Source organism: Pan paniscus, chromosome 8 (assembly GCF_029289425.2).
Source record: "Pan paniscus chromosome 8, NHGRI_mPanPan1-v2.0_pri, whole genome shotgun sequence".
In the NCBI taxonomy this organism is placed as follows: domain Eukaryota; kingdom Metazoa; phylum Chordata; class Mammalia; order Primates; family Hominidae; genus Pan; species Pan paniscus.
Genome location: NC_073257.2, coordinates 110,388,353 through 110,409,360, shown reverse-complemented (window position 1 = coordinate 110,409,360; position 21,008 = coordinate 110,388,353). Strand labels below are relative to the sequence as shown.

The window sequence follows — 21,008 nt, the reverse complement described above, 5'->3', positions numbered from 1 at the left end:
GCCATTCTTGCAGGAGTAAGGTGGTATTGCATTGTGGTTTCGATTTGCATTTCGATCATTAGTTATGTTGAGTGTTTTCTTTTACTCTTTTTTTTCTTTTTTTCTTTTTTTTTTTTCTGATGGAGTCTTGCTGTTGTCACCCAGGCTGGAGTGCAATGGCGTGATCTTGGCTCACTGCAACCTCCACCTCCCGGGTTCCAGCAACTCTCCTGCCTCAGCCTCCTGAGTAGCTGAGATTACAGATGCCTGCCACCATGCCCAGCTAATTTTTGTATTTTTAGTAGAGACGGGGTTTCACCATGTTGGCCAGGCTGATCTCAAACTCCTGGCCTCAGGTGATCCACCCGCCTCGGCCTCCCAAACTGCTGGGATTACAGGCGTGAGCCACTGCACCAGGCCTATTGAGCATTTTTTCATATGTTTGTTGGCCATTTGTAAATCTTCTTTTGAGTATTGTCTATTCATGTCCTTAGCCCACTTTTTGATGGATTGTTTGTTTTTTTCTTACTGATTTGTTTGAGTTTGTTGTAGATTCTGGATACTAATCCTTTGACAGATGTATAGATTGTCTGTTTACTCTGCTGACTGTTCCTTTTGGTATGCAAAAGCGCTTTAGTTTAATTAAGTCCCAACTATTTATCTTTGTTTTTATTGCATTTGCTTTTGGGTTCTTGTTCATGAAATCCATGCCTAAACCAATGTCTAGAGGATTTTTCCAATGTTGTCTTCTAGAATTTTTATAGTTTCAGATTGTAGATTTAAGTTCTTAATCCAGCTTAAGCTGATTTTTGTATAAGGTGAGAGATGAGGATCCAGTTTCATTCTCCTACATGTGGCTAGCCAGTTATCCTAGCACCATTTGTTGAAAAGTGTAACGTTTCCCCTCTTTATTTTTTTGTTTGCTTTGTCGAAGATCAGTTGGCTGTAAGTATGTGGGTTTATTCCTAGGTTCCCTATTCTGTTCCATTGGTCTATATGCCTATTTTTATACCATTACCATGCTGTTTTGGTGACTATGGCCTAATAGTATAGTTTGAAATCAGGTAGTGTGCGATGCCTCTAAATTTGTTCTTTTTGCTTAGTCTTGCTGTGGCTATGCAGGCTCTTTTTTGGTTCCATATGAATTTTAGAATTGTTTTTTCAAATTCTGTGAAGAATAATGGCAGTATTTTGATGGGGATTGCATTGAATTTATAGATTGCTTTTGGAAGTATGGTCATTTTCACAATATTGACTCTACCCATCCATGAGTATGGGATGTGTTTCCATTTGTTTGTGTCATCTGTGATTTCTTTAAGCAGTGTTTTGTAGTTTTCCTTGTAGAGGTCTTTCACCTCCTTGGTTAGGTATATTTTTAAGTTTTTTTTTTTTTTTTGCAGATATTGTAAAAGGGGTTGAGTTCTTGATTTGATTCTCCACTTGGTTGCTGTTGGTGTATAGAAGAGCTACCAATTTGTGTACATTAATCTTGTATTCAGAAACTTTGCTGAATTATTTTATTAGTTCTAGGAGCTTTCTTGGAGGAGTCTTTAGGGGTTTCAAAGTAAACGATCATATCATCAGCACACAGTGACAGTTTGACTTCCTGTTTACCAATTTGGATGCCCTTTCTTTCTCTTGTCTGATTGCTCTGGCTAGGACTTCCAATACTATGTTGAAGAGGAGTGAGGAGAGTGGGCATCTTTGTCTTGTTCCAGTTCTCAGAGGGAATGCTTTGAACGTTTCCCCATTCAGTATTATGTTGGCTGTGGTTTGTCACAGATGGCTTTTATTACATTGAGGTATGTCCCTCGTATACCGATTTTGCTGGAGAGTTTTAATCATAAAGAGATGCTGGATTTTGTCAAGTGCTTTTTCTGCATCTATTGAGATGATCATGTGATTTTTGTTTTTAATTCTGTTTATGTGGTGTATTGCATTTATTGACTTGCATATGATAAACCATTCCTACATCCCTAGTATGAAATCCCCTTGATCATGGTAGAATATCTTTTTGATATGTTGTTGGATTGATCCAGTTAGCTAGTATTTTGTTAAGGATTTTAGCATCTATGTTCATCAAGGATATTGGTCTGTAGTTTTCTTTTTTTGGTTACGTTCTTTCCTGGTTTTGGTTTTAGGGTGATGCTGGCTTCATAGAATGAATTAGGGAGGGTTCCTTCTTTCTGTATCTTTTGGAATAGTGTCAAAAGAATTGGTATCAATTCTTTGAGTGTCTGGTAGAATTCTGCTGTGAATCCGTCTAGCCTTGGACTTTTTTTTTGTTGGTAATTTTTAAATTACCATTTCAATCTCGATGCTTGTTATTGGTCTCTTCAGGGTATGAAATTCTTCCTGACTTAAGCTAGGAGGGTATTTTTCCAGGAATTTATCCACCTCTTCTAGGTTTTCTAGTTTATGTGCATAAAGGTGTTCACAGTAGCCTTGAGTGATCTCTTGTATTTCAGTGGTGTCAGTTGTACTATCTCCTGTTTCATTTCTTAATGAGGTTATTTAGACTTTCTCTCTTCTTTTCTTAATCTTCTTTTCTTCTTTTCTTGGTTATTCTTGCTAATGGTCTATCAATTTTATTTATCTTTTTAAAGAACCAGCTTTTTGTTTCATTTATCTTTTGTATTTTTTGTTTGTTTCAATTTCATTTAGCTCTGCTCTGATCTTGGTTATTTCCTTTCTTCTTTTGGGTTTGGGTTTGGTTTGTTCTTGCTTCTCTAGTCCCTTGAGGTGTGACCTTAGAATGTCAGTTTGTGCTCTTTCAGTCTTTTCAATGTAGGCATTTAGGGGCTATGAACTTTCCTCTTAGCACCACCTTTGCTGTATCCCAGAGGTTTTGACAGGTTGTGTCATTATTGTCATTTTGTTTGAATAATTTTTTAATTTCTATCTTGATTTCCTTTTTGACCCAATGCTCATTCAGGAGCAGGTTATTTAATTTTCATGTATTTGCATGGTTTTGAAGATTCCTTTTGGAGTTGATTTCCAGTTTTATTCCACTGTGGTCTGAGAGAGTGCTTGATATAATGTCAGTTTTCTTAAGTTTATTGAGATTCATTTTATGGCCTGTCATATGTTCTATCTTGGAGAAAGTTCCATGAACTATTGAGTAGAATGTGTATTCTGCAGTCGTTGGGTGAAATGTTCTGTATATATCTGTTAAGTCCATTTGTTCCAAGGTATAGTTTAAATCCATTGTTTCTTTGTTGACTTTCTGTCTTTTGATGACCTGCCTACTGCTGTCAGTGGAGTATTGAAGTCCCCCACTATTACTGTGTTGCTGTCTATCTTATTTCTTAGGTCTATTAGTAATTGTTTTATAAATTTGGGAGTTCCAGTGTTAGGTGCATATATGTTTAGGATTGTGATATTTTCCTGTTAGACAAGGCCTTTTACCATTATATAATGTCCCTCTTTGTCTCTTTTAACTGCTGTTGCTTTAAAGTTTGTTTTGTCTGAAAAAAGAATAGCTACCCCTGCTTGCTTTTGGTGTCCATTTGCATGAAATGCCTTTTTCCACCCCTTTACTTTATGTGAGTCCTTATGTGTTAGGTGAGTCTCTTGAAGGCAGCAGATAGTTGGTTGGTGAGTTCTTATCCATTCTACAGTTCTGTATCTTTTAAGTGGAGCATGGAGGCCATTTACATTCAATGTTAGTCCTGAGATGTGAGGTACCTTTGCATTCGTCCTGCTGCTTGTTGCCTGTGTACCTTGGTTTTTTTGGTTTTTGTTTTTGCTTTTTAACTTGTATTTTTGTTTTATAGGTCCTGTGTGATTTATGCTTTAAAGAGGTTCTGTTTTGATGTGTTTCCAGGATTTGTTTCAAAGTTCAGAGCTCCTTTTAGCAGTTCTTGTAGTGGTGGCTTGGTAGTGGCGAATTCTCTTAACATTTGTTTGTCTGAAAAAGACTGTATTTTTCCATCATATATGATGCTTAGTTTCGCTGGATTCAAAATTCTTGACTGATAATTGTTTTGTTTCAGGAGGCTGAAGATAGGGCCCCAATCCCTTCTATCTTGTAGGGTTTCTGCTGAGAAATCTGCTGTCAATCTGACAGGTTTTCTTTTATAGGTTACCTGGTGTTTCTGTCTCACAGCTCTTAAGATTCTTTCCGTCATCTTAACTTTAGATAACCTGATGACAATATGCCTAGGTGATGATCTTTTTGTGAGGAATTTCCCAGGTGATTTTTGTGCTTCTTGTATTTGGGTGTTTAGGTCTCTAGCAAGGCCAGGGAAGTTTTCCTTGATTATTCCCCCAAATATGTTTTCCGAACTTTGAGATTTCTCTTCTTCCTCAGGAACACCAATTATTCTTAGGTTTCATCACTCAACATAATCCGAGACTTCTTGGAGGCTTTGTTCATGTTTTCTTATTATTTTTTCTTTGTCTTTGTTGGATTGGGTTAATTTGAAGACCTTATCCTTGAGCTCTGAATTTCTTTCTTCTACTTGTTCAGTTCTATTGCTGAGACTTTCCAGAACATTTTGCACTTCTATAAGTGTGTCCAGTGTTTCCTGTAGTTTTGATTGCTTTCTCTTTATGCTATCTATTTCCTTGAATATTTCTCCCTTCACTTCTTGTATTGTTTTTTGGATTTCCTTGCACTGGGCTTCACCTTTCTCTGGTGCCTCCCTGATTAGTTTAATAACTAACCTCCTGAATTCTTTTTCAGGTAAATCAGGGATTTCTTCTTGGTTTGGATCCATTGCTGGTGAACTAGTGTGATTTTTTGGGGGTGTTAAAGGGCCTTGTTTTGTCATATTACCAGAGTTGGTTTTCTGGTTGCTTCTCATTTGGGTAGGCTCTGTCAGAGGGAAGGAAGGTCTACAGCTAAAGGCTGTTGTTCAGAATCTTTTGTCCCATGGGGTGTTCCCTTGATGTAGTACTCTCCTCCTTTTCCTATGGATGTGGCTTCCTGTGAGCTGAACTGCAGTGATTGTTGTCTGTCTTCTGGGTCTAGCCACCCAGCAAGTCTACCCAGTTCCGAGCTGGTACTGGGGGTTGTCTGCAGAGTCCTGTGATGGGAACCATCTATGGGTCCCTCAGCCGTGGATACCAGCACAGTATTTAGGGTGTCTCCCAGGTCCTGCAGAAGCAGTCCGCTTCCTTCAGAGGGTCTGTGGGTCCTCTCAGGATTGCTGGTTGTTCTTGCAGTTGATCTGGAGCTAAAATTCACGATGCGAGCCTCCGCATGCTGCTTTGTCTGTCCGAGTTGGAGCTGCAATCTAGTCCTGCCTCTTGTCCACCATGATGATCCAATCTCCTCAAAGCTATATTTAAAGAAAGTTCTCAGAGGCTAAAGAAAAGTGTTTATCTTTCAGATCAAAAGTGCTCTCCCTAATACTGGCAAATTAATGCAGAAACTCATATTGACAGATTTCTGGCCAAAGTTCATAAAATTAAGGATAAAACATGACTTCTATAAGCATCCTAGCAAAACACAAATACTAGAAAATAAACAGGCTACCTATACATAGAACAAAAATCATGCTAGCTTCAAAATTCTCTGCAACAGTGCTACAAGAAAATGATCTCATTCTGCTTGAGGTCAATATTGACATTTTTTAAAAAGAAAATGATTTCAAAATTTATTTGGAAAAACAAATGAGTATGAGGTGATGGAAATCTCAGTTACATTGACTTGATATTTACAAATTTGTAATCAAATTAAATTATTGCATGCACCCTGAAAATATGTATATTGATTATGTATCAATTTCAAAAATGCTTTAAATAAATATGCCTAAATAAGAAAAGTTTGAACAAAATAATAAAAGTATAATGAAATAGACTTGAATCTGTAGATATTAAAATAAATGATAATAATGAAAATGCTGTGAAACTGATTAAAAATTGAGAGTTCAGTGGAAGAGAATAGAAAATCTAGACACAGAATTATATATATTGTTTATCAGTATATCATGAATATCCCACATCATAAGATGCACACACATACACACAAAGTCCTCATTTAATGTCATTGATAGATTCTTAGAAACTGTGACTTTAAGTGAAATGATGTACAGCAAATCCTCAAATAATGTCATTTTGCTCAATGTCATTTCATTGTAATGTTGATAAGGAAAAAAGTGGTTTTGTTACACATCATTTCACTTAAAGTCACAATTTCCAAGAACCTCTTGATGACATTAAGTGAAGACTTACTATTACTTAGTATGTGATAAGGATGGGCTTACGGATAGGTTATTCATTATATGATACTAAAATAATTACTAGACTACTTAAAAAATAGCAAACTTAATAGTATACATCAAATCATTTTCAATGAATTAAAAGTTTAAATCTTTAAATAATATAAAAAAGAACTAGAAGAAATATAAGTGAAGATGTATCTAATCCTTATATGAGGAAGGACTTACTAAGAATTAAAAAAAGAAACCAAGAGAAAAATATTGATGTGTTTTCCTATAATTTTTTTTTAATTCTCCATGTCAAAAAACCATAAAAAGTGATAAAAGTCAAACTACAAACTGGAACAGAATATTTATACTGTATACAACTAAAGGATTGTTACTACCAAAATTAAAAGCTATGTTACAGAGGATTCTGGAAAGATGGTAGAATAGGAAGCATCATGAATCTGTCTCTTCACTCAGACAACAATTGCACTGGCAGAATCTGTCTCATGTAACTGTTTTAGAACTCTAAGGTCTATTAAAGGCTTGCAAGTTTCAAGGGAAGGCTAGGAAGGTGAATTGCAGTTAATTTTGGTCAATTTCAGCTCTTAGCTCAGTAGTGACTACCCATTCCCCACCTCTTAGCCCTATGGCAGGTAGCTGTGTATGTGTTCCTGGAGCAGTTTGCATACAGCTTGCAGGAAGTCAGAGTGGTCAAAAAATACCCCATCCTCTAAATACCAAGGATCTCTACTCTCATCTCTGATTACTGCTTCTGACCAAAAGGTGCAGATAAAGAGGCAGGCAACCACTGTTGTTGCACCTCTCTCCATTGATGTAAGCCCCTCCCCCTCTGGCTGAAGTGACTGTAGGGGATTTAAAAGATTGGTGCCTTTTTGTTTTGTTTTGTTTTTTTACTCTCCTCCTTTTTTCCTCTTTTTCCTTTCACACATTAAATACAAGAACATTCAAAAGCAACTGTGTGTACAGGGAAAAGTAGAAAGTACGCATACCCAAGAAAAGGTGCAGGCTCAAAAAAGACCTGAGAAGACCTTAAGTTTGTACCTCAGGCTGATCCTTGGCACAGAGGCAGCCTACAATAATTAAACACACACATACTCACCCACACTTACACACACATACACACCAAAAACAACTAAAAATCAGCAAACCCTAGGGAGGAAGAGGATGTGATTTCCAGAGTCACCACATTATTAGATTCAAATGTCCAGTTTCCAGCAACAACAACAACAAAATTACAAAGCATACAAATAAACAAGAAAGTATGGCTCATTCAAAGAAAAAAATAAATAAATCCATAGAAACCATTATTGAAAAAGACTTGATGGCAGATCTACTAAGCAAAGACTTTAAACCAATTCTCTTGAAGATGTTAAATGAAGATGTGGAAAAAGTCAAGAAAATGATGTATAAACAAAATGGAATATCAGTAAAGAGAAAGAAAACCTGTAAAGAAACAAAAAAAAAATTCTGGAGCTGAAAAATATAGTGACTGAAATAAAAATTTATTAGAGGAATTCAAAGGCAGATTGGAGCAGTCAGAAGAGAGAATCAGCAAATTCAAAGACAGTGGAAATTATCTAGTCTGAGGAACAGAAAGAAAAAAGATTGAAGAAAAATGAACAGGGCCAAAGGGACCTGGGGGACACCATTAAGTGGACTAATATACACACTGTGGGATTCCCAGAAGGAGAAGAGAAAAAGGATCACAGAAAATAATCAATGAAATAATGGCTGAAAACGTCTCAAATTTGATAAAGAACATGCACATAAACATCCAAGAAGCTCAATGAATTCTAAATAAGATGAATCTAAAGAGACCCACACCAAGACACTTTTAATCAGATTTTAAAGGCCAAATCAAATCTTGAAAGCAGCATGAGTGAAGTGAATTGCCAAATATAAGTAATTCTTAGTAAGATTATCAGCAGATTTCTCATCAGAAACTTTGAAGGCCAGAAGGCAGTGAGCCAATATATGCAAAGCGCTAAAAGAAAAAAAAACTGTCAACAATCCTATATCCATCAAATTTTTTTCTTCAAAAGTAGGGGAGAAATTAAGACATTCTCAAATAAAGAAAAGCTGAGAGATTTTGTGATGACTAGACTTGCTCTGCAAAAAATGCTTAAGGGAGTCCTGCTTGTTGCAATGAAAGTATACTAGACAGTAATTCAACGTTGTATGAAAAAATAAAGATCTCAATAAATATTAAGTATATGAGAAAATATACAAGCTGGCATTATTGTAATAATAGGTTTTAACTCCTATTAAGACAATAGGTTTTAAACTTTTTTTCTGCATGATTTAACAGACTAATACCTCTTTTAAAAACAATTATTAGTCTAGAAGCTAGTGTTATTGTTACTTTGGTTTGTAACTCCAATTTTTGTTTCTACATAATTTATGAGAATAATGTATTTAAAAGAATTATCAGTTTATGTTTTGGGGACACACAATGTATCAAGATGTAATTTTGTGACATCAACCATTGATGTAAAAAGAGAAATAGAGGCTCCTCTTCAAAGACTTTCCTCCCTGTCTAATTAGGAATAAATAGTAACTTCTCTTAAAAGCAAAATTTATTCAAAGACCTGTGCTAACATTCTTAAATATCTGCTAGCCATAATAAAGAAATCAATGTACTTTATGTTCTTAGCTCCCACAATTTAGCCTAAATATTTGCCCTGGCATGCTTATATTGGTCCAAGCAAGCATTAGGTCATAGCCTGTTCCTCTTCCTTATTTAAAAGTGTTTTTATCTTTCTCAGCATTCCACAAGTTACTTCCTCCTTCCTTTGTTCTCCTCTACCTTTGCCTCTTTTAAACAGTTCTAAGTTGCTAGCCAATTGGGACAAATACAGAATGTGAGGTCCCATTCCAGCCAATGGAAACCAGACATAGCAGTAGGGTGGACGCGTCAGGTTATAAATGACCCTGTCTCCTTTGTTCAGTATACTCTCATGGCAAAACTGCTTGCAGGTGTACCCTTTCTGCAGGAAGTAAAAATGACCTTACTAAATAAATTAAATTTATGTTCAAGTGCTATTTCTTTATGGCACCAGAGAACAAGCATTTCAAACAATTGAGAAGGGTGAGGACAGAGCTGTAAAGGAGCAGAGTTTTTGTATGTTGTTAAAGTTAAGCTGGTATAAATGCAAATTAGAGTGTTATAATTAGGATGTTAAATGTAATACCAAAGTAACCACAAAGAAAATAGTTATAGAATATGCACAAAAGGTAATGAGAAAGGAATTTAAACATTTCACTAAAAAATATCAACTAAACACAAAAGAAGATAGTGATATAGGAAAGGAGGTACAAAAAAGCTGTAACATAGAAAACAGCAAAATGACAGATGTCCCTCCTTATCAGTAGTTACTTTAAATGTAAATTGATTAAACTCTCCAGTCAAAAGACAGAGATTGGCAGAAAAGATTTTAAAAGAAAAACAGGATCCAACTCTATGCTGTCTGCACAGAGATTCACTTTAGACCCCAAAACACAAACAGATTGAAAGGATGGAAAAATATATTCCATAAAAATAGTAACCAAAAGAGAGTAGGGGCAGCTTTACTAATATCAGACAAAATAGATTTTAAATTTTAAAAGATTATAAGAGACAAAGAAGGAAATTATATATTAATAAAAGTTTCAGTGCAGCAATAATATATAACATTATGTTTACACACCTGATTACAGATCACAAAAAAATATGAAGTGAAAGTTGCCAGAATTGAAAGAGAAACAGACACTTCTGCAATAACAGTTGAAGACTTCAATATCCCATTCTCAATAATGATAAGAAAAACAAGACAGAAGTAAAGAAGTAGAGGAGTTAAACAACATAATAAACCAACTAGATCTAACAGACACACCAAACACTTTACCCAGCAACAATAGCATATACATTTTTTCTCATTGCATATGGGACATTTTGCAGGATAAGCCATGTGTTAGGCTGCAAATTAAGTTCAAATGTGGTATACAAATGCAATGGAATATTATTCAGCCTTACAAAAGAAGAAAATTCTGACATATGCTACAACATGGATGAACCTTGAGGACACTATGCTAAGTGAAATAAGCCAGTCACAAAAAGACAAATACTATGAGTTCATTTATATGAGGTACTTAGAATAGTCACAGAGGCAGAAAGTGGAACGATGGTTGCCAGAGATTGGGGGAGGGGGAATGAAGAGTTAATGTTTAATGGGTACAGAGTTTCAGTTTTACAAGATGACAAGTTATAGAGATGGACAGTGGTGATGGTTATACAACATTATGAATTTACATAATACCACTGAACTGTACACTTAAAAATGGTTAAGATGGTAAATTTTATGTTATGTGGATCTCCCCACAGTAAAAAAAAAAATTGGGAAAAAATGTTGGTCATTAGGAATTAACCTTATCAACTTCTTTTATATATGGATCCCAAACATCTTTAGAGTTTTACCCAGGTATCCTCATCTCCTTTTTTAGAGAGTGACATGGCATTTAGCTATCTCCTATTGAAAAGCAGACAGGTTTCAAGTTAATAAATCTAAAGTTTGCCACTCAATTATGGTGGGGATTATATAAGTTTATTTTTTATCTCTACATAATTATTGAGAATTAAACGTAATAAACATAATATCTCTTTTCTTTTCTTCTTTTTTTTTTTTCTTTTTTGAGACGGAATCTCGTTCTCTTGCCCAGGCTGGAGTGCAGTGGCGCAATCTCGGCTCACTGCAAGCTCCGCCTCCTGGGTTCACGCCATTCTCCTGCCTCCGCCTCCCGAGTAGCTGGGACTACAGGCACCCACCACCACGCCCTGCTAATTTTTTGTATTTTTAGTAGAGACCGGGTTTCACCGTGTTAGCCAGGATGGTCTCGATCTCCTGACCTCATGATCTGCCCACCTCGGCCTCCCAAAGTGCAGGGATTATAGGCGTGAGCCACCGTAAACATAATATCTCTTTTTTCCAAATGTGAGTGGCTTGCTTACAAACATGTCTCACATTAAGTGAAAATTGCTACGACACAAAGGTAATGGCTATACCCAAATGCAAGTTTGAGAGCAAGCCTGTTTAGCTTTTTCAAATTACCTAAATAAAAACAGGGGTGTTTGTGATAAGACATTGGAATGAAGGATAAGAAAAATGAGAAAGAACTGTAGTGAGCCGGAATTGGAGAAACAGAAGTGTTTTGTGCTTTTTGCTGTTCTTGTGTTCTAAATGCTTTGTGAGTGTAAAAATCAGAAATTAAATTTTGGCAACCTCTATACAAAAAACTAAGGATCCCTTCCGGATTCTATACCCACCCTTTAGGTTGAATTCCTTGTTTTTCAGCTGCCTTGTGTCTTTATATAAGATGACTTTGTACTTCACAGCATGAAGGAAAGCGTTGTACAGCCATTGGAGGCAAATGGATCCCTATTTGCTTTCATAGTCTACCATTCACTAGTTTTGTGACCTGAGATATCCCTTGAAACATTCTCATATCTGTAAAATAAGAATAATAATCCCTATTACTATATCAGAGGAGCTACTGAGAAAATAGTAAGCTAATCCTAGCTAACTTACAGTTTTTTACTTTTATTATTTAAAAGAAAGTACATTGCAAATCAGTAAGAAAAAGGTGGAAATTCCCTTGCAATGTGAAAACCACTTCATAAAGTAATCATCAAAAACACAGAAATTGTAATCAAATTTGAGCATCTTAAACCCACAAAACTTTTTCCATCTATATAATTGATAATGATTATTTGCCTTTTTTAATATTAGGAGACCATATTTAACAGCCATCCTAAGGCCACTTAAAATTAAAGTAAATGGTTGTGCATGGCTTAGAGCACACTACTCAGGGCAGATTTGGAGCCATTCGAGTGGCAAAGGGGCGTTGAGACTTTATTCTGATTTATGCAGTTCATCAGATATTTTTAAGCAGCTGATATTATAAATGACCACACAAGAAAAAAGAAAAGATTATCAGAAGGCTTCTGCCTGAAAATATGAAGGCTAATAAACCACGATTGATGTCTTTAAGGCATTGAAGAGTATGCACTGAATAGTATATTCACTGAATTCAGGAATTTGAGTGGGGTAGGGGGTCCTAAATGTTATTAGGAAGCCTTGTTTTATACAGTGAGTTATAAACACTGAAGTCATTACCTCACAATAGCTGGTAAGAGCTTGCATAACAGAAATGTAAATTTTATATTTATGTCAGATGCAAACACAAAATATGATAATAGCAAATGCAACAGAAATTAAGGTGGGTTTTTGTAAGCTCATATAAATGTGTGCCACAGATTGAATATTTTTAAATCAATTACACATGGAATGGTTAAAGCATCACATTCTTTTTAGTTTAGAATTACACTTTTTATTGTCAAACTGTTGAGGATAACCAAGAATTAGCACCATGGTTGCAAACATTTTTCTGTTTGCCTTTCTGGCTCTGGAATCAAGGACTCTGGTCTCCTATGTGGAGAAGCTTCACCTCAGTCCCACTGCTCTAGTAGTCTTCAGTGAAAATATTTGGAGAATGACAGTTTGGATGATCATGTTAGTAACAATTCTAAGGAATGGAAATAATCCATTCCATAATTAAACAGAAATCATAAGCCGCTATAAAAGTAAAGTCATAGGAAAAGAAAGTTGAAAATGTAAAGCCTCAAATGGTTTTATTTCATCTATGAAAATCCTTGATTGATTTGTTCATATGCTGCTGTGGATCGACTCCACTTACACATCCCAGTTTAGTTGAAAGGCCACTTTAGACAGTGTCCATTTCATTATCAACCCACGTTCGTGTTTCATGGGGCTGACCATGCTTGTAGGCTTAGGGCTGCATTGATCATGACTCATGACTCCAGGTAGGAAGTGATTTCTGGCCCGTGTGTTTGTGTCTGTCATGTTTACTCAGAACACCTGAGCATGTGTTCTCTCACTGACCCTCTCCCTGTCTATTCTCCTCAGGACTACTGGCTCTCTCTCCTCTACAAGCGCCTGATCGGCCCCAAAGTCTTGGCTGTGCATGTGGCTGGGCTCCAGCGGAAGCCACGGCCTGGCCGAGTGATCCGGGACAAACTAAGGATTTATGCTCACTGCACAAACCACCACAAGTAAGTCCTCAGAAAGACGGCAGAAAGGCCACCTGAGGGGCTCCCACCCCATACCATTTGGGACCCGTTCAAGACTCATCTCCATTCACTAATCTTATCAAAAACTTTTTGCCTCTGGAATCACCATACCTGCTCTTTGCAGGTTTCAAATAATTTCTGGTAAATAGCTTTTACTCCAAGTAAACCCTCCCTTCTCATACTTAGAGGATTAATCATAAAAGGTTCCTAAAATTCTTGCCATTTGTTCATTTACTTATTCATCCAACACATTTTTATTGAGCATTTTCTCTGTGCCAGTTGATGTAATGCCCATGAGGCTTTTTTGTGTGCCTAAGCTTTAGCCAAGTCAAGAGGTGTAAAATCTTTTCCTATGATCCACCAGCAAAGCTTGAGAAAATAAATGTCCCTTTCTAAGATGCATGCTGGAGAGATATGCCGCTAGAAACCTAGCCCTAGACCAATGCGTGTCAAGCTGGGGGTCCCCAGAACTAAAGGAGTGCCCAGAGATGGTCATGCCAGCTTTAGAGCCATTTCCAGTGTTTTGAAAATCTTTTCAGCTATTTTAAAAATGAAGAGGCTAAGTGAAATCTGGGCTTCCTTTTCTGAGGGCTCTGGACTTACAACAACCTAATGTGGTAGTGTGGGGTTATCCTCTTTTTGATCTGAAGCGCCGGTTGTCATTACAGTTGTCTTTAAAACAAACAGGAAAATTAATTGTCAATAAATATAAGCTTGGCAGATAAAAAATTTTGACACATGAAGACCATAAGGGAAAACTATAATCAGGGGTGGGGGGTGCCTAAAGCAAAATCCATCTGGCCAAATATGGCTTTCTTACATCACTTCCTGTTTAAAGCAGAGTAGGCTGCCCTGGAAAAGATAATTCTTTCTCTTTCTCTTAATGCAAAGAAAACCTGGTGGGGGGATATGGGGCAGGGAATGGTAAGCAAGTGCCTCCAGCCAGACCTTCATTCCAGCCCAGGCCTATCAGGAACTGATCAAGGGGAGTACCTAGTACAAAGAGCTTGGAGTGGTCAGGTTACAACAGATGCTCCTTCTGCTTCCTTGATGAGAGAGGAGCCAAGCCAATTAATTTATCATGATAAGACTTTTCAAAGAATCACTCTGAGGAGAGGCGGGGCAGGGGCCAGTTGTCTTGTCAGTAGATACAAGTGCCTATTGTAAATGAGGGGAGGCTGGCTTGGGCAGAGGCCAGAGGCTTTCAACATCCCTTTTGCTCAACAGGAAGCTCAGTCCAATACCTGACAGAGAGTGACTGCTTTATGGCCTTGGCCTGGAGTTATCTGATCATCACACAAGGAAACATTGTATTCCTTGTCTCTGCCCTGGCCCTGAGGTAACCACCCAAAAGGTGGACCCCCAGACTCAAGATAGAAAAATTACTCTTGGCACCTTATATCCCTGTTGGAAAGCATATCAGTCTGTGGCCTTTATACTGTTAATCTGAGGACTTGGGGGAAAAAATATCTGTAGCCATGGGCTTAGCATGATTTGCGTCTCCTCATAGAAGCCTCCTCACGTAATCTCGAGTGTTCATCCTCATTCTTTAACATCCTCATAGGAAGTTGTCATTAATATTCTGAGTGTACCATGAACTCAGAGCCAGTGTCTCATTCATTTTTGTATTCTTGGTGTCTAATATAGTGACTGGCATGAAGATCCCAGGAAAGGTTTGCAAATGAATAAACAAATGCAGAATTTGGGCATCAAGATGTTACTGTTGATTTAGAGTTAGAGCTTTCTTCCCCTGTGATATTACAACATCAGCCAGAAGGAAATGGTATGGTGGAGTGGTTAGGAATTCTACCATTCCATAGCATGAGACCTCAAACAAGTTACTGAAATTATCTGCATTCAAGACTGTCTGTCTACACCACCAGCTCTCCTCTAATTTCTATGCAAAGTCACTCCAGAACCTCTCTAGAGAAACGGTGTCACTGGGCTTCTATCAGTACAACCTCTCTCACTCTCTGTTAAAAAGACAGAAAGAAAAGACTTTCATAATCCGTTCTACATGTGACCCTAATGATAATAACTGGGTTGAAGGTGTTTTTGTTCCTATTAGATTCATAAAGAAAACCCACAGTGAATGCACGGAGCTGGCTGAGGTTGCAGGGCTCCTCCATGTCAACAGGTGTCAGTGTCCAGCTAGGGCAGCTCAAAGGTAGAAGAAGTATCTGTTCACCTCTCTGAGAAATCATGTGCCATTAAGGAAGCACTTCTGAGTCATTTATCTGTGGCCAATAGGCCAAAATCACAGAATTATCCCAGAGTGGGCATGGTGGATTCACACTATTCAACCTTGACGAATACTCTGAAAATATTTGTCCCTGGTCAAAACAGGGATTGGGGAGAAGGTATAAACTTATGAGTAGAATCATCCAGAGAAAGTGTCTATTAAAATAACAACCCCTGCACTCCAGTGTGTATTGAATACTTGCTGTGTGACAAGCATCTTTCCAGATATTTGCACTTATTTTATTGAATTTCAAAGGTTCTACGGTATCACATCTACATGCAAATAACAGCATTAATAATGCAAAGAATGTTACATTTGGAAAGAGCCCTTAGAAATCATTTAGCCGAGTGCCTGTTCAACACAGGAATCCATTTCACATCTCCCTGACAGTCATGCAACCCCTATGTGGATACCTCACCGCCTGTCATGGCAGCCCCTTGCATTGTGGGTCATTTCTGATCTTGTAGAGTGCTGTCTCTTATGATTAATTTAGGAGAAAAAGTTAGATCCTCATACCACCACCAGCAGGTGCTTTTCTGTTTTCTGTTCTAGAATTAACAAATTAGGACACTGACAGAATGGCAGTTCTCATCCTCGATCTTCTTCTTCAGAGAACAATCAAGTTTTGACGAGGAAGCCTCTTTTTATGAGCCATTCTGCTGAAACAACGTATGTTTCTGGGGTGGAGATGAGGTCCTTAGCCAAGTTCAGAACCAATTGGAACCTGGTGGATGCTGAAGGAAAATTAAACCTTTTGGGGTTCAAGTTCATTTATTATTGGCAAAACATGACTTCCTGTTTTTCAGAAGAAGTTTTTTTAAAGACTCATAAAAATGGTTCCTGAGGCTTCTTGGACATCAAATGGCTCTTACAAAACAATATTTTGATGAGTTAAGTGTAAATGAATCAGAAACATGTGGATTAAATTTCCCTTAAAATACACAGGGGCTTTGAAATTAAGGGAAAAAATGTTTGGCAAAACATGGCCTGGCTTTTACCGAACCCAAAACCTTTGAATTAGATTTGGAGACAATGGATCAACCCAGTTTCAAGCACATTGACTTTCAGTGGGAATGACCGTGGACTGCAAAGCATCATCCTCCTTTCCCTTTCCCAGCCTCCCAGCTTCACTGGAGACATTTCTAGAACATGACTGTTTTCTATCTGGAAGTCAAGATGCACCTCCCCATATGACATTCCCCACCTCTTACATTTAGGATATTCCAATTCCAGCCTCCCTTCCCTGACTCACTTCCCCCTCCTCCCATGGCAACACAGAGAAATCTCAGGCAGGAAAAGAACAGCCAGAAAAAATGAACTCCAGATACATGGATTCTCTGCTGGTGCAAAAAAAATCTCACCCATGAGTGAGACATGGGGCAAGATAGATGGTCCTCTCAGACAACTTCTCTCCTGAAAGGAACATTCACTAAGATAACCAAAAGCCACCTGGACTTGATAACCTCAGAGGGCCAGCAAATGCTTGCAGGCCAAGCCTTCAGACACCATTTTCTCCAAGATTATTTTTCTGTGGTCAGAGAATATATGTTCCTCAGGAATTTGGATTCTCAACACACTACTTTCAGGTTGGTGCTGCACTCGCCAGCCAAGAATGGGTCTTTGCAGCAAAAAGGCCTGGCTTAATGTCCTTGCCCATAAGCCAAGCAGGGAGAGGGATGGCTGAGGCAGTCTTTAATGCCAATTCCTACCTGAGAAGGCGCTATGAGTTCTGAGAGCCTCTATGTGTTGGTCTCTGGGCTGTACTGGTTTGTCTTCCCCAGGGGAACTATGTAAGTGGAAATCAGACCACTGCCAAACAGCTTGAAAAAGACAGCTTTCCCTGCAGCAGTGCTGTGATTTCAGGTCTCCCTCCCACCCACCACTTCCCCACATCCCACCTTCTCTTCTGCAGTCTCCAAGGGCTCATTCTGCCCCAGCTCTGCAGAGGAGAAACTCATAAATGCAAGCACGTGGCTCTCTCCTCCTCCACTGCTGGCCTTTGAGAGTGTTGTTTGATGGTAGCTAGCAAAAGAGTTTACGGCAGTCTGGCAAAATTGATACCCATCCACATGTATTTTGCTCCCACTCTGAAGCCTAGAGATCCTGCAATTAATGGTGTCTTCCTCAGTTTTACAGATAGCTAAGCTAAGCTGAAACCCCACCAATGGGATAGAGTCGATGTTCTTCTTTAATGATGGTCAACACTGATTCAGGCTGCCAGCATCCTTCTTCAGAGTTCTGGGGACATAAGTCTGCTTAAATCAACTGGCATTCTCTTCTGACCTAACTCATTTAGCTACAAAAGCTAGTTCACATGTTGCAGGAGATTAAGAAGGACCGGAGGAGGAGGAACTGGATGAAAGAGTCGTTTTAATAATTTATCAGAACACAAATGCAGGCATCCAAAAGCCTTGAACACAATAATGTACCCTCCTGCAGATGCAAGAAAAATCTTCTGACGCACAGCCAGCAGGATATACTTCAGTAGTTCTTCTCATAATCTTAATGGATTGTTCTAAGCAAGTGGTTCCCAAACCCAATTCATCTGCCAAATATCCCAGAAAGATTTTTTTAAGTATAGATTCCCAGTCCCTAATCCCAAACTGATTGCATCAAAATCTCCAGGGAAGAGCCCTGGAAACTGTGCTTCTAAACAAAAACAAAAATAAAAAACTCCATGTCACCATACTGACCTGTCCTTGGTCACTCAACTCTTAATTAGCACCTTTAGAAGCAGAGGTGAGTGACCCAGGATGGAGGGGTGTTACTTCTATAAGGAATGATGCTTTCCTCTGGGCAAAGTTGACTTAGAGTTTCTCTGAACTCCTCCTTTGAAGGTAGGGCTGAGTCATTTTTTTCTGTTTCCTCTCATTAACCTATCCAGATGGGGCCCTAAGGGACCCCTTAGAAACTAAGCATTTTTTCCTACAGAGAGAAGGAAATCATTATAGTTTTGCTGATACATGCTGAAGGGCTAGTGCATGTAGGCATATAGTTCTCTCAGACTTCTGAAGATCTTATGCTCATTTAAAAAGATTCCAAAATCGTGAATAGTTTTATAATCTTGAGGTAGGTAAAACAGCAAAAGAAGAAATCAAAAAGATAAATTTGACTACATAAAAGTTTTTTAACTTTTATATATTAAAATACAATGTAAATAAACTGAAACGGTCAAAGAAAACTGGGGGAAATTTTGCAGACAAAAGACTGCTCTTTAATAAATAGTTTTTATAAATCAACAGAAAAATAGGCAAAGGTGTCCGGGCATGGTGTCTAACGACTGTAATCCCAGCCCTTTGGGAGGCCAAGGCGGGTGATCACTTGAGGTCAGGAGTTCAAGACCAGCCTGGCCAACATGGTGAAAACCCATCTCTACTAAAAATACAAAAATTAGCTGGGCGTGGTGGCGCACGCCTGTAATCTCAGCTACCAGGGAGGCTGAGGCAGGAGAATTGCCTGAACGCGGGAGGCGGAGGTTGCAGTGAGCCCAGATCGTGCCACTGCACTCCAGCCTGGGCGACAGAGAAAAAAAGAAAGAAAGGAAGGAAGGAAGAAAGGAAAGAAAAAGGAAGGAAGGAAGGAAGGAAGGACAGAAAAAGAAGGAAGGAAGGAAGGAAGGAAGAAAGGAAGGCAGGCAGGCAAAGGACATGGTCAGCTTACAAAAGAAGAAATGAAATGGCAAATGAAAAAATGCTGCATGTCAGTATTAATTTTTAAAAATACAAATTAATACAACATTGAAATCCCATTTTCACCTCTCAGGTTGACAAAGGTATTTTAAAAGAACACATTGGAAGTGTTCTTAGGGGTATGAGGAAATAGGTGCTCTCATATAGAGCAGGTGGGAGCAAAATTAGTGAAAGCTTCCTAGAAAGTTAATATCAATGGCATCAAAAAGTGTGTATCTGTCAGGATAGGTGAGGTTATGCTGCAATAATGAATAGCCCCCAAATCTCCAAGGCTTTCAATAAGAAAATTTATTTCTCATTCACACTACTTGTCCATCATGGCTCAACTGTACCTCTGCCCACATCATCTTCATTCAATAGAACAGCCTTTGTCAAGAACATTGTCAGTCTTCTGGCAGAGGGAAATGAAACATGGCAAAAGATGGGCTGAGTCCTAAAGCTTCTGCCTAGAGGTTTTTGCCATGTCCACTCACATTTCATTGGACAAAGCAAATCACGCGATCACTCAGTAGGGCAGGAAGAAAAAATCTTCCCACAGGGAGGTGCACCACTGGGAATGAACTGGAAAATTTGGTGAGGAATCATACAACACACATTTCCCTTGGACTAATGATTCCAACGTCTAGGACTTTATCCATCAGAAATAATCAAAAAGTTTATACACATGACATAATTTATAATGGCAAAAATGTTCAAACATGAGTTGTCTGAACTGCAAACATAGGGGATTAGTTAAATAATGTTACACTTCTATGATTGAAAAGTTTAGCATTCTTCTACAAGTAGAAAAAGAATCACATGGGAATATGTTTAAGGTGTTCATTAATGGAAAAAAATCTCTGTGAATAATGTGATTCCAGTTATGTAAAAACTGAGTAATAATGTGTCAAAGTACTCAATAAATATTTGTCAAATTAATAAACTAAAAAATACTGGAAGGATGTTTGCCAAAATATTATCATATCTCAAGATATGAGGGTTATGGGGAATTTTCTTTTTCTTCTTTTTGTTTCTCAATATTTTTCCTTTTTTGCAATCAGCATGTTTTACTTCCATACTATGGTAATATATGCCATAAAATATATACATTATATTTTCTAAAATCATTGCAATAAATTTAAACAAAAACAAAAGAAGTATGGCAGGAAGTGGCTATCATCTTTGCAAGAAACCACAATAACAAGGCCTTCCTTTCTTTTAGGGTCTATGGTGGCCAAGTTTTTAAGTGCCATTTTCAGGGCTGTTCATATTTTGTACAGTCTATAAATTATTTAGAAGCATCTAACTGACCACTTTGTTTCCATCTTTCACTTCTCTCTTTCTCTGGATCTCAGCCACAACTACGTTCGTGGGTCCATTACACTTTTTATCATCAACTTGCATCGATCAAGAAAGAAAATCAAGCTGGCTGGGACTCTCAGAGACAAGCTGGTTCACCAGTACCTGCTGCAGCCCTATGGGCAGGAGGGCCTAAAGTCCAAGTACGTGCCAACCTGAAAATAGCTCGGGAGCAAGTGCAGCAGGAGCTGAGGGAGGGGGAGGCTGAAGACACCAAGGTTGCTACTAATTCTCTCAAGGGCTCAGTGGGATGGAGTAGGACAAAGAGCGGTCTGGGGTCAGGTGACTGCTGACTCCTTTTGGGAACATGTTCAAGCCCCTCCCTATCTTAGATTCCCCAATTGTAAAGTCAAATGGTGGAGAAAGTATTTCTCAACAAGGATACTCTTGGTATTTGAGCCAGATGATTCTTCGTTATACACAACTATCACATTGTAAGCTGTTTAGCATCCTTGGCCGCT

General features: G+C 38.2%; 1 protein-coding gene across 3 annotated transcripts in view; it reads left to right on the top strand.

The window, feature by feature from the left end:
* The window catches only part of HPSE2 (heparanase 2 (inactive)), a 780,051-nt gene that overhangs the window by 733,768 nt on the left and 25,275 nt on the right, over positions 1-21,008 (top strand). For all 3 annotated transcript variants that reach the window (XM_003825451.3, XM_003825450.3, XM_055093275.2), the window contains 2 exons: positions 13,115-13,260; positions 20,544-20,690. In XM_003825451.3, coding sequence (XP_003825499.1) covers positions 13,115-13,260; positions 20,544-20,690 — 293 coding nt within the window. The remainder of the gene's footprint in view (positions 1-13,114; positions 13,261-20,543; positions 20,691-21,008) is intronic.